Genomic DNA, 14,270 nt, shown 5'->3' with positions numbered 1-14,270 from the left:
GCTCAACACTCACCCAAATCCACAAAATCATGTAACTTCACAGTGCAGCTGCAAGTCCTGGCCTAGTTCTGCAGAATTGTATTGAAGTATAGGGCAGGGAATGGTATGGTCTGGTGAGGGAAGGGGAAGTGAGTTCTCAGGCACGTGGGATCCAACCAAGAGTAATAATGCAGAGGTGCAGAAGGTGCTTGTTGCCTTTTCAAGGATTACTCTGGTTACATTTGTGTGACCCTGACACACATTTCAGTTGCACAGACTCTAGAATACTGTGTCAAAATGAGGAAGAGGTGGGAAGAAGTAAGATGACATCCTCAGGGAAGGGTTCTCCAGTGCACACAAGTATGTCTTACATGGAGATGTTCTTTTCCCTTGAAAGGAAATTCACCTCCATCAGCTACAAGTTTCTGATGATAACATGTCAGTACTTATTTTGGGAAAGACAACAACTACTCCCTTAAAACTAGGAGCCAGATAGGGAGTGGATTGGCACAGGACGCTATCCCCCATGTCCATCTGTTAACAGTGTAGGGACAGGGATAAAACTCAAAGTGTGAAACAGAATTTATCTTATCAGCAAATACACTAAAAATTCAAGCATAGAAAAATTTACTGGTTCAGCCCTTGAATCACATGAACTGATAGAGCTTTTTTCAGTGCAGATGTACTGATTTATATAGTGTAGTGTATGTTCTTAGTAGCTGAGAAATGTTTTCATGCTTTAGACAGGCTGGAAATTTAATTCAGCAACTGCAACTTATTCTTGACTTTTAAGTTAGCTGCTATTTTCTCTGGACTACAGACAAATTTAGCATAACCAAGTGGCTCTTTTCTAGCTGTAGTTTCTAGAATGTGACCAAACACATAAGATTTTTGTAGAAATTAAGAAATCTAGTAATAGCAGAAGTCATGAATCTAAGCCCAAGATGCTAAGTGGATTTGTGGAAGACTGAGCATCTAAATAAAATCTAAAGAGAAAACATGTATTTCATAAGAATATTCTCTGATAGCTAATGAGGTACCTGTGCTTCACACAGGTTACACTTCGGTTTAAACAATGAGCCCTTTAATGTTTTACTGCCATTACTTATTAATCAAACTCACAAAAGTACCAAAATTAATGAAATTTTATTGGCAAAAATCAAGTTGAATGTGACCTATTTAATTCAACGGAAGTGAGCCTCAGTTTAGTTTATCAAAATACTTCAGTTTTCCAGCTGGATCTGGAATTATCTGTGCAAGAAAGAAAATGAAAATGTTAGTCAAAAACCAAAGCCACAAAAACACAGGAAATGATAAAGCCAGAACAGCACAGTATTTCATAGTAAGATGCTACTGCCAACTCACTAGCAACACTGAAGAGTAATTTATAAGCTGATTTTGTACTAGATGACTGCTCATCTCTAAAGGTACCTAACAGCAGTAGCAGAGAGATCCAACTGATGGAGGTATGAGAGAGTGCAGCCTACCAAAGGAAGAATTTTGACAGCTTGCCCCAAAAGCAAGATATTTTGGTAAATTAGTACCTGTAATCTAGAGGCTTAGAATTTACTTACAGTTCTTCCCTTGGCCACCACACTCTCATGGCTTCCTCTGGTTTGATCTAATTAAATCAAACACATTTAGAAGGCATGACTACATCTTTGAGAAAGGCTTTTTCAACTACTCTGCTATTGTCTGCACCCTTTGCACAGAGGAAGTGGAGAATGCTTATGTATTGCTTTGGATTATTAAACTGGCAGTGTTGGAGCTGTTAATATCAGCATTGTAAGACTGTTTTTTAGAAAGTATACCAATGTCATGTTATCTAGGTGATCCTAGTCATGGAGGGCAGAAGTTTTCAGTAACAAAATATGAATGTTGGGCCAGCCAGACCTCTTTAATTTCATAGTCTTAATATCCAGCTTCCCCCATTATGACACTCCTCTGCTAGCTTGAAAAAATTGACTCCCAGCCTCAAGTCATCCTAGGAAACTTTCACATCCAGCAAAGAAACATGGTTTAACATCCTAATGTTTTTTACTATCAAGTACAGAGCTCACTAACTCTGCTTAGAGGCTGCTGGGATCTGCTTTTTGTTGAGCCAGCTCTTTAACAACAGTGCTCTGTCATCACCAGATGGTTCAGAAGGAAGCCACATGCTGAAATAAGTGACAGTGATCTCATCTGAACAGGGCAGCTGAGACCTCTGGTGAAAGTTTCATTATTCTACTGAGGCTCACTCTGGGCCAGGGAACACAAACAAGTTCAGTGAGTGCTTATGTGAACTCTGGCTCCTCTGCCTCCAGTCACATGGAGCCCAGGAGTAACAAAGAAGGGAGGGCAATTGCACAGCAAAGCAGTGCTCCCTGCTGGAGTGCTGATAGTGGCACTGGCTCTGGCACATACCACAACAGCCTGGGAACTTTTCTCTCTTTTTTTGGTTAGTGCCCAGGATCTGCAGTAAGAACCACCAAGAATTTTTATGGACAAATAACCAAGAAGATACAACAAACTCAAGAATTTTGTACTTTCTCTCATCAGGTTTTGACAGGAAAAAGTTCTTGATCACAAACTCACTGCTGATCGAGTGAATTTTTTTCACACACCCTAAGTTTGAAACAACTGGAACATGTCTAGTGTGAGGGAAACAATCCCCTAATGAAATCAATAGTAAATCCAAGTGGTGTAACTTTAATAGTGTGACATTACTCATACCTTCTCACTGAAAGTTGCTAAGATTTTGGATTTGGCTCTAGTAGAGATGGTAACTGAGTGCTTGTTAGTACTACATGCATGTTAAGATAAACAGTGACTTACTGTTTCACTGCCAGGTTTCCAACCAGCAGGGCAAACTGAAAAAAAAAAGAGACAAAGTTAGCTGAACACACAGACTTTTGTGTGCTTAATATTCCCCTTTTGACCTTGAAGTAAAACATCATGAAGTGTCACATGTCAGTATCTGAAACTATTAAATGTGCAGTTTTCTTTACCCATGGCATGGTGACCTAGCAGTCTATACCTGACACCACCCACCACTTCTGTTACCTGAAAACTGCAGATCTCTGCATGGATGCCTATGCCTTAGTTTAATTCTTGTGCCCTTCTACACAAACTACTGGCAAAGCAGTATCTGAGAATGAACACCTATTCTAGTAAACCAGAAGTTTTGCAATAAAATTCAGGTGACTACAGAGAGACCTACCTTTCTTTCTTTAAAACCAGAACCAGGGGCATTTTTTAGCAAACAGATCAGTTCAAAGATTCCACAAGAGACTGATTTTATTTGTAGCCTTGCTTAGGAGCAAAGGGATTGCAGCATGTGCTTAGCCCAGTGTGGCTGGGAGCCCTGGGACCACCTACACAGCTGCATATTCTGGAGTAAAGCTCTCATCTGTTCAGAGCTCTCCCTCTGAGAGAGGGAGCAGCCCAAGCAGTTGTGTCATATTACACTGCCTTAAGACATGCTGACAGACAAAATGTCCCACTTGCTAGTAGGAATTGTGGAGAACTGTTATTCTATGCAAAGAAACAAATGCAGTGTCTACGGGGGCTCTCCTCCAACATTCACATAGAAGCTAGGAAAAAATGTGGTATTCTGGAAACACTACAAATCAGCATCGTGTAAGCTGGCTTTGTAACTAAATGTGGGTAAATTTCCTTAGTCAGATTGCATCAGCCTAAGTATCAGCATCTATTTTTTCACATCTGTACAGCACAACACATTAATGATTTGTACCTTCATATAAAGGTACTTTCGAATGCCTGGTGACACTGGGTTGAACTGGAAATTAAGCTGCTAAATGTGTTAAATTCATATTTAAAAAAAATTCATATTTAAACAAATCTTTAAATAAATTATTTAAAGAAATGTGAAAAAGTTCACCCCATGCTTGAACTGGATGAATAAGAATTCTTGATACAAAGTAATGATCTGAAGGCGGGAAAATTTCTTTGTTGGGGAAAGATGATCACACAGCACTTATAGAGAAAACATAGGTAATGGTGCTATAATTTCCACAGTATCACCATGAATCTTGATATGAAACACTCTCAACTACTTGTCACAGGTCCTCACTGAATGGCACAGGACAAGGATGGCTGGCATGTTTTGCATTATTTTAGTATGCAAAATATACTGAAATATTGGGCCTCATTCTTCACAGCCTCACAGCTTGTGACACATGGCACATAATGCCAAAATTCAGACTAAGGAATGCTTTATCCTCTCATTCTCATGCATGTGAAGCAAAGTGTAAATTACTATTCTAGAAACAACCTAAGGACTGGGGACCATGGAATCAAGCAGGGCAATCAAACCACTTCAGTCACTGTATGAGGCCAGTTCTTAATGCTAATGAGCATCTTTCCTCTAAAAAGCTAATACAGCTTCCAGGCTGAGTAAAACAATCTTCAATATGGCAACATTTAAAAGAGCACCTTCTCCATGTTTGTCTGTGTACTGGAATGCTTGTACTAAACGAAGTGTTTCATCCACTGATCTCCCAACAGGAAGGTCATTCATTGTGATCTGTCGAAGGATTCTCTTATTGTCAATAATGAAAAGGCCTCTGTGGGAAAAAAAAAAAAAGTGTGTGTGTGTGTTAGGAAACAGAATTAATGATAGTGGTGCTTTCAGGCACTATTTCATGTCTGCTGGATGGGAGGAACTTGATCTTTGCAAACACCATGTAATGCCACCAGTAACTTACTATTCTTTACCTGGGTATCAGAGGACTTGAGCTGAACTCCAGTTAAAACAAACAAACAAAAAGATACTTTGTAGAACATAGAACTAAGCTCTGACAGGGCCTGCCGGGGGACTGCAGACACTAGGGCATTATAAGGATCCAAAAAGAAACTATTCAGTTTTAGGCAAATGTATCTCTTTAGGTAACCTTAGTCTCGACTTGGACCTGGGAGGTCCCTGAGCAACTGCAGTCCTGGGGAATCCTTCGTATTTTCCCTGCCCAAAGTATCTACTGATGCCTGCTGTTAAACAGAATGTTAACTGTGACCCCTCTTCTGACTCATGACTGTATTTTTTGTGTTCTCCAATATTTGCTACTCACCATAAATCCCCAAGTAAAAGCTGCTCTAAAAGAAAAATTTCAAATGCTTCTTTAAATATAAAGCAGTAAGTATTACCCTAGCAAAATCCCAACCAAACTGCAACCCAGTGAAATACCTAAGTGTATGTCCTTGATCTTCCAGATACACTCCATAATCCTTTGAAATCTGGTGTGTCAGATCAGAAAGAAGGGGAATCTTCAGTGGTCCAAGTCCTCCTTGTTTACGAGGAGTATTAATCCTTTGAAGGAAAGGACATTTAGATGTATTTTTCATACAGATTTATATTCCCTACACAAGTTAGAAATCACAAACTACATCAGTATGGACAGAGGGATTTAGAACAGGTGACATTTTTTTTTTCACTTGCACTAAAGGAGATGAATTGTACCTGTGGTTTGAACAAAATATTCAGTAGATTTTTTGCAGGTTTTGGCCACATCTGTTAATGAAGACCTTTTTCTTATCAGTCACATTTGCTTTACGACAATGTGCTCATGAACTGGGACAATGTCAAGCATTTACTGCTAGTTTAATGAATATTTTCTTTTAGTATTTGTAGTAATTTTTGGACTGAGACATGACATAATTGCAAGCAATATACATTAAACAAGCTTAAAAATAAAGGCACTTTCACACACTTTTAGGGTTAAAATTTATTTTAAACATTTGTGTCAATAGCATCACACTTTCACACATTATGATATAGTGAAAGACAAGAGTAAGATACATACCACGCTAAGTGAGTGAATTTTGAGTCCACAGAACATGCCACTACTTCAGTATTTATTGCTCTGAATTCTTCAATTCGGTCACTGAAGGCAATTATCTCAGTTGGGCAGACAAACGTACTAGATGATTTAAGACAAGATAAAAGTCAAAATTTCACGAGAAAGCCAGTAAATTTTCTACCTAACTTAAAATGGTGTATTTATCACAAATTATTTCAGCTTTTATTTTTATTGCTTCTTCAAGTATTTAACCAAAATGCTGCCTGACAAATCTTCCACCCTCAGACCCCAGCTTAGTTACAAATGGATTCTTTCTGAAGACTATAAATCTAAGGTTATTTTACAATCTGGATTCAGAGCTTGTACAGTTACTTTCTTTTACAGATGTGGCTGAATTTAAGCACTATAAGCCGATTTTTTCAGAAGATCATACTATAATTTGTTGTTACTCTGCACATCTGCAAGTTTTAACTAATTTGTCTTCAACTTTTTCTATTACAGAACAACAAAAGTAGTAAAGCTAATGATGTTATAATATTAAAAGTAGTTATGCATCTCTGTACACTTATCTTCATTTTGTGGAAAAGAATGGGATTATCCCTTTAAAAGCAGAGATGTTTTCACTCATCAGTGAAGTTACTGCATTCTAAATACAGGAGGTTAATGTTAAGTGCTCTTAGGATGTTACAGGATGAGCTTAAAGGGAAAATGCCACCTCTTGGATACACTATCTACTAGAAAAAGTAGATGGGATGCTTTCTTCTACTTGCAGCACTGATTTACAGCATGAAACAGAACATAGAGTCTGCCTAACTAGATAAACAAAGTTGTTTGTTTTGGGTGGAGACACAAATTAGTGGACACAGTTATTAGGACAAAGATTTGTGTTGCAATTTTACCAACGCATGATGAGAAAACAAATGCAAAGAATATATTTTCTTCTGTCACTCCTCTCTTCTCTCCCAAATCCTTACAAACAAAAATACAAGACCTCAAAAAAAGAGAAGAATTAATGAATTATGAATCTAGTGTAGCTGGACTCAGTCTTGGTACACCTACAGTGCTCTTACTTACAAGTCAAGAGGATAGAAGAAGAAGACAAGATATTTTCCTTCATAATCTGTTAACTTCAGCTCTTTAAACTCTCCATTAATGACTGCTGTTCCCTCCCAGTAAGGTGCTGGCTTGGAGACTGAAATGCAAAGAATATTGAATTAAAAGTCAGAATATAACACCTGTGCTCAAACCAAGCTGTCCAAGGACAGCTGCTCCTCCTGTTGCTTGAAAAACCACCTGCAGCACAGTTCCAAGAAGCAACTGCTTTCCAGCTCTGAACAGGGGGTACAGAATGAAGAAGAAATGAAAGCTTTACTACACATGCAAAGGGAATAATTTGACCAGCTTGTGTTCATACATGAGCCCTGTTGATCACTGATAATCAAGGCAACACAAACCTTATCTGGGCCTACTGAGCAAAGCCTGTGTGCACTGCCAGCTCAAGGCACCTGCTAGACTGAAGGGGTAAAGCTCTTTAATACTTCAGATATTTTCATTGTTTTGTTAGGAATAGCTGTTGGGAACCACAAGCACAAGATAGTTCAAATTCACTTTGCTACTTTTTAGCCATGGAAACCTGTCTGGAATTCTGGTCCACAAAAATTACATCCCACAAGATGTTTAGAGACGAATACCTAAAAATGCAGCATATGGTCATTAAATTGCAACTCCTAAGCAAATTTTAACTTGAAGACAGCTGTGTTTAAAAAAAATCCAGTTGAAAAGCATGAAATATATTTACTATTCCTATCAGAAGGGATTAACCTTGAATTTAAAATATTAGAAATTAATCTAGCAGGTGCTATTTCATACCACTGTGAATTCACTAGACAAAGGATAGGGTATGCTGGAATGACAAGGTGATCTGAATACACTTGCTGTGTCAAGGACAGTGACATACATCTCCAGCAAATTAGGGAAAGGCTTCTGAAAAAAATATGTGGAACTGTAAATATTATCTGGATGGTGCCCGAATTGTTTGGCTCTCCTTTTCTTAGGACAACCCACAGCTGCAAAGTATACTTAGCAAGGATGTATAACAAGGGCCTTCAGATTAGGAGGGTGAAGGAAAAGATATTAAACAAAATACTGCATATCTTGACCCCTTTCCAAATTAATGTAATTGTTTTTGCAGTTATAAACATCTGTCTGTAATAACTTACATTGCAAAGGGACAAAACCCCAAACAGTATTGGTTACAAATATCTTGGCTGCTTCTCCTTTTTTTAAATTTTCCTTTGGTAGCTTCTGCTTGCAAATGTTTAAAACAGAACGTACGCCCTGGCTCAGTAAAGAAAAAGGATTTTAAAGCTGTAAATTCTCACAGAGAAGATAATTTCTGTGCGATCTCTCTGTACTCTCTGACCTGCAGGACGGGACTTTGAGCAGCCGTCCCTGAACAGCGACGCGATTCACGGTGTTTGTCCCCACCGTCTGTCTTTCTTTTATTTAAAGCATTTAAATTGCAACAGAGCACAGACACAAAACCAGCGGCAAACCCAGCGCGATGGCAGAGGGTTACGAGAGGTGCCCGCTCATTGTTTCTGAACGCAGTGTGAGCACAAAACATTCCTGTGCATCCCTCGAAGCGCTTCCCTGAACTCCTTTTCCATTTCTGGAACCACGGACCTCGCCGGACGCCAGTGAGAGGTACCACGATGGAAACACAGCTCTGGAAGGAGCTGGCGGGGGCCGCTCCGCCCGGCCCCCTGCTTCCCTTCTCCCCCGCCCGCCGAGGCCGCCCCGCAGGCCGCCGGCACCGCCGCCGTGGGGAGGGGAGGGAAGGGGAAGGGCTCGGGGAGCCCCCGCGCTCCGCCTGACGTGGCGCTGCCGCCGCCCCGCGCCGCAGCCCCGAGGCGCACTGCGGGCACGTCCCCGCCCCGGCCCCGCCGCTCCCGCAGCCCCGGCCGCGCCCGGCACCTACTCTTGGCCTGGCTGAGGTGCAGCGAGTGGTCGGAGACGGGCAGCCGGGCCGCCTCCCCGGGGTACACCTGCCCGCCCGCGTAGTAATGGCACTGCTCGTCCCCGCGCTGCCGCGCCGAGCGCGGCTCCTCCGCCTCCGCCTGGGCTCCCAGCGCCGCCGCCAGCAGGAGCAGCAGCAGCGCGGGGCGCCGGGCCCCGGCCCCGCCGTCCGCCTCCATGTCCCGCCGAGCGACTGCACGTCCCCGCGGCGCGGCGAGGGGCGGTGGCGGCGGGGAGGAGCTTGGCCCGCACACACTCCCGCCGCATGGCCCGGCCGGGCCGGGGCCCGGGGGAGGGCCCGGGGGGCTGGGGATGCGCCAGCCCTGTACCGCCACGCTGGGTCGGGCATAGGAGCCGCAGCCCGGCACAGCCGCCCCGGGGCCCGGCAGAGGAGCCGCAGCCCGGCACGGCCGCCCCGGGGCCCGGCAGAGGAGCCGCAGCCCGGCACGGCCGCCCCGGGGCCCAGCCCCGCCCGTGGGGCCGGGCGCTGAGCGCGGGCAGGGCCGGCGGGGCTGCGGCCTCGTGCTCCGGCCTCGGAGGAAACAGGGAATTTTGTGCCAGTGTAGAGAAGGAAGGGAAAAGTACACGCGTGTGTGGAGAGAGGGTGCGCACGTATCTAGAGCGTGCGGTTGCAAAAGGAAATGATGAGTGTGAGAGGCTTCCCATCTGCTGTGATGTCTTATCGGTGGCAGCGTGGGTTCTGAGGGCACGGCACCGCTCGCGGTCATAGCCAGCTATGCCAAGTGCAGCTCTTGTGCATTCTGGCCTCGTGAATACAGGAAATGTGGGAAAGGGGCACTGCCCCACTTCCCAAGACCTTGAATTTTTGCCAGCTGGGCAGCAATCTGAATGGGCACCGTGTAGTGCACGTGGTGACTGTGTAAGAGTTAAATACAAAGTGCCTTAATTCACAGGATCACAAAATAGTTTGGGTTGGAAGGGACCTTTAAAGATAATATTTTCTAATGCCCCTCCAATGGCAGGGTCATTTTCAGCTAGATCAAGTTGCTCAGAGCCCTTCCCAGCCTGACCTTGAATGTTTCCAGGGTTGGGGCATCCACCTCTGATCAACCCATGCCAGTGTTTTGCCACCCTCACTGTAAAATTTTTGTCTTTATATTTAGTGTTAATCTACTGTTTTGTAATTTGAAACCATTACTCCTTGTCCTATCAGAATAGGCCCCGCTAAGAAATTTCCCCCCCCATCTTTCTTATAAGCCCCCTTTAGGTGCTGGAAGGCTGCTCTAAGGTCTGAAAAACCTCAACGCTTGCAGAAGAGATGCTCCAGTGCTGTGATAATCTCTGTGACTCAGATGCCTTGGTTCAAGTTTGCCTTGCGAGAGGTCATTTTTTCAGTGCTGAGTTGATTGTGGCTCATATCACAAAACAATTATATATGTCACAGTTACATACATCATAGGTAGAATGTAATTCCACAGTGCAGTTAATAACTAGATTTTGAAGACAGTAAGTAGGCTGTGGCAAGCACTTGGTAACACTTTGCAGCACAATTTCTGGTTGAACTAGGCATACCTATTGGACAGGGACAAGTCAGGTCATCTCTCAAGAGTATCAATTAAATTGTACTCAGAGTCCTTAAAAATAAGGGTGTGAAAGAGCTGGAGCTGTCCCTTATCGAAAGTTTTGACCTTTTGTGCTTTGAGCACTGTGGATTCCATCCTCTGGGAAAACTGGTGCTCCAGTAAAAGTTCTCCAGACTGACAATGTCAGGAACATCTGCATTGCAGCCTGTCTCTGCAGATGGTTTGTGATAAATGCTTCAGGATGGTGTGGTACCTGCGCCATAATGGACAGTACAATTTATTATTATTATTTTTTTCAAATGATACAAACCAGGCATGTAAAGAGCAGAGGCAAAAGAAAATGCTGTCGGCCATTTTCAAAGAATAAAGGCTCTGTAAAAAAGAAAAGGATTAGCAAGGCACCTGTGATTATACATTGTGTCTTGAAAAGATCCCAATATTTTTGTGGTTTCCTGCAATAGATTTCACTCTTTAGAAAGATACTTCACAAAATTAAATTCACAGGAGCAGGAGAAACAAGATCTCGCAGGTGTGCTTGGACTTCTTAACCTATGATTTTAGTGTTGCTTTCTCCCAAAGCTCTGACTTCTCTCCAGAAGGGTCTCCTGTTCTGTGAAAAAACGCCAATCATTTGTTTTAAATTTTTAAAAGTTTAATAGTAAATAAGATGGTTATAAAAATAGAATTAGAGTAAAAAAAAAAATTTGAACAATTAGAGCTAGGACAATACGAGACAATAAAAAACCAAAGTTTCAGATGTCTGGATGTTTGGGTGCTTCCCCCAAGCAAAATGCTCCAGAGAAGGACTCTGTTAACAAAGGATTACCTCTTAAAAGCAACAGCCTGTTGAATATTCATACATTTCATACATGATGCATAAATTCCATTCAAACAAAAATTGTCTCTGGTTAATATCACTTTTTTCTTCTTTAATCTCTATGGCATCCTCAAGGCCGAGAGAGGCAGGAGGAGTTGGTCTCTTCTGATAAGGAAGCAGCAAACCTTTTTTTTTTTTTTTTTTCTCCTGAAAGATTTAAGTTTTCCTGTGGTTAGTACAAAAACCCCCTACATTTTAACTACAAAACTACATTTACCATACTATCAAACTATTAATACAACATTAACAATTAATACAACATAATACATATAGTAAATATCTTGCGTAGAGCCATATAATATGCATTTTTCACATGTTCTCTCCCCTCTCTTGTGGCATTTGCCTTTAAATTCCAGTCTGTTCTACAAGTTAGGATCATGCCATTCATATCCTTACCGCCACAGTAATAATCTTTCTTGGGTGCATCTGCTGACCTGAAGGAAGGGGTTGAAAACTACTGAGGGTCAGAAGTGCAAGGCTCTGCAACAACCCTCTGATGAGTATGGGAGCAAAACACCTGCATATTGACCAGGCTTGATCAGCATGTGTAGAATTATGAAAAAATTGTACTGAATGTCTTCCTAAAGGGGCAATGGACTTGATGGCACTTGAGATCCCCCTGTCCTGTTTTTTTCACAGGGAATAGGTGGTGGCCATTCTCTGTTTATACCTCCCAAAGTGTGGAAAGCAGGATAAAACCTGTTCTTTTCTGTGCTGCTGTTTGAGTTTGACACCCCTCCCCTATCAAGGTCATGTCATTAAAAGGAGGATGAAGAAAACCCTTTTGCTCATGTTAAGCACTCTGGCCAGTGGAAAAAAAGCACTTAAACAATCTGTGTACTTCCACTGATCTCAGAATCAGATGAGCTTTACACTTAAGCTTGCAAAAATGTATTGATAAATTACTGTCTTACATGATCTAACTCTAGTAGCACTGAATTTAATATCAAGCTTTCCTCAATCTCAGTGCTCATAAGAAAAGACAGTCATGGCCTCTGTGAGGTCACAGAGAAAGTTATTTTGCTTGGCCCTGCTCTTTTCTTTGTGCTGGTGTTTTGAGCTGTAGGAAATGGCAGTGGTTTGAAAGGTAGGCACACAATGAGGACAAAAAAAAAAGAGCAGTGGCAAGGTATGCACTTTGCATAATGTTAACATCCTTCAGTTGAAAGATATTCCCACATATCTCTAAATGAGAGAGAAAACCAGTAAAATCAATGCAGTAAAAATAGAAATAAGGCAGGCCTCTTGTGAGTGGGGAAAATGCTGAAGGACAAAAATGGGTTTTATCAGCAGAATATAATGTTAGTTTAATAGCTCTAATTTGAGGTTCATATGTGATTAAGTATATATAGGCATGGAGCTGGGTTCAAAAGAGCAACAAGAAAGACTTTCTGGTTGATGCTGTACCCTCAAGACTTCTGCAAGTGATTAAAAAATGAAAAAAAAAAAAATCATAAATGGAATGCAAGATGAAATCCAAATATATATCACTCTTCAGTGTCTAAATGGAGAAGATGGGCAGCAATCTTTCTTTTCCCAGTAATTAAATATTTGACTGAATGCTGATGGTTGTGTTTAAATTGGTGATATTAAGTGATGCTGTTGAAATGTGATAAGAGAAACACTGCTACCTTCATCCTGGTACAGCTCATCTGAAGCTAGGAAGGCTTAGCATGTGTAGAGGGAAATCTCCCAAATTCTTCCTTTCCCCCACTGCACTCAGGCAGCGTTCCTCCTGACATGCTGTACCCAGGCCTGTGAGGAAGGTTCAGTTTTGGCAAAGGGCTGGATAGTGGCAGGATGTCATTGCCACAGTGGCACTAAAGTTACGGAAGCAGGGAGTGATTTAGGCTACTGAAGCAGTTTAGAAGTGGTTGTGGAGGTTCTGTGTGGTGATAAAATTACCTCACTGCAATTTAAATGACCGAACATAAAAATACCTCAGAAAAATTAGGGTAATATATTTTAGCAAGATACTTGTCACCATTTCCTGGAACAGATGGAGCAGATGTTCAATATTGTGTGGGTGAAACTAGCAGTTGGTTTTAATCCTCCTCATGGTTTACAGGGACATTTTAACAAATATATTGCATTGCTCATAGTTCATGACAAAAAAATCTATAGCATAGGAAACTTTGCTGGAGAAAGGAGGGTAGAAAACAGATGTTTTGTGAGAGGGATTGAAGCAGAATGACCATAATTAAAATTAAAAATTAAAGCAGACTTCTTCTCTTTGGCTCTTGCTAAGGCCAGACGGGTGGGGTCAGCTGTGTGTGTGCTGACTGCAAAGGGGCCTTGAAAGAAAAGTGTATCAGACTGAGAAATGCTGGGTGGGGCCATTTGCTTAACAGGAGCAGCATCCTGACTTCTGACTGCTGCTTGTGCTGTCAGCTAGTGGAAGCAGTATGACTGAGTAAACATAAACAGACTTTGTAAAATATGCCACTTTGTACTATAGAAGCATCATAGAGATGTTTATTCCTGCAGTCTACCTTTGAGGAATACATTAGCGTTTGGAGATGAATTTACGCTTTCCCTTTGCAAACAGACCTGCCATAGAAAAGTTCTGCTCCATTTCTTTCCCCTTCTCCTCCAGCCAGCTCTGCTTCCTATGTCCTTGGTGTCAGAAACCCTGCAGGGCCTGTGTGATGGGAACAGGGCAGAGCACGTTACTGATGTGTTTGACTGAGCATGACAACAAAGGATGGTTGGTACTGCTAGTCACTGGGTGAGAGGGGAGTATGGTTTCTAAAGCACCTCCTGTTCCAAGCTTTCTTCTGCCTCTCTAAGTGCTGACAGAATCGACAAGTTTGTGCATAAAAACAAACATTGCGAAACCACCTTCTTGAGCTGACAAATCATGTAGTCCTTGCAGGACCTTTGGCTGTCACCTGGGGGTGGGTTACTCTCGGATTTTTCATCCCGAGATTCAGGTGGTTTTAGAGTCTTTTTGCTTTCTGCAAAGCTCTGAGCCAGACGCAAGAAAGAGACAGAGTTTTCAGGTTCTTATTTTTAAGGTTGCATGCTTTGTTTATTGTTTCTTATCTTATAATT

General features: G+C 42.1%; 1 protein-coding gene across 2 annotated transcripts; it reads right to left on the bottom strand.

Annotated features, from left to right (window-relative positions):
- Positions 1-1,106: 1,106 nt before the first annotated feature.
- Positions 1,107-8,999, bottom strand: PRDX4 (peroxiredoxin 4). 2 transcript variants are annotated; one of them, XM_058419351.1, is made up of 8 exons: positions 8,758-8,983; positions 6,852-6,969; positions 5,781-5,897; positions 5,165-5,287; positions 4,417-4,547; positions 2,797-2,831; positions 1,554-1,600; positions 1,107-1,230 (listed from the first exon to the last, which is right to left on the bottom strand). In XM_058419351.1, the coding sequence occupies exons 1-8, from the start codon at positions 8,972-8,974 to the stop codon at positions 1,227-1,229; spliced, it is 792 nt and encodes a 263-aa protein (XP_058275334.1). In that variant the 5' UTR covers positions 8,975-8,983; the 3' UTR covers positions 1,107-1,226. The 2 variants fall into 2 exon arrangements, with proteins under 2 accessions (XP_058275334.1, XP_039911832.1); XM_040055898.1 differs by lacking the exon at positions 1,554-1,600 and having other exon boundaries at positions 8,758-8,999.
- Between the last annotated feature and the right edge of the window lie 5,271 nt (positions 9,000-14,270).

This window comes from Hirundo rustica, chromosome 2, assembly GCF_015227805.2.
Source record: "Hirundo rustica isolate bHirRus1 chromosome 2, bHirRus1.pri.v3, whole genome shotgun sequence".
NCBI classification, from domain to species: Eukaryota; Metazoa; Chordata; class Aves; order Passeriformes; family Hirundinidae; genus Hirundo; species Hirundo rustica.
The sequence above is the reverse complement of the archived record's forward strand: the minus strand, read 5'-3'. Positions and strand labels throughout refer to the sequence as shown.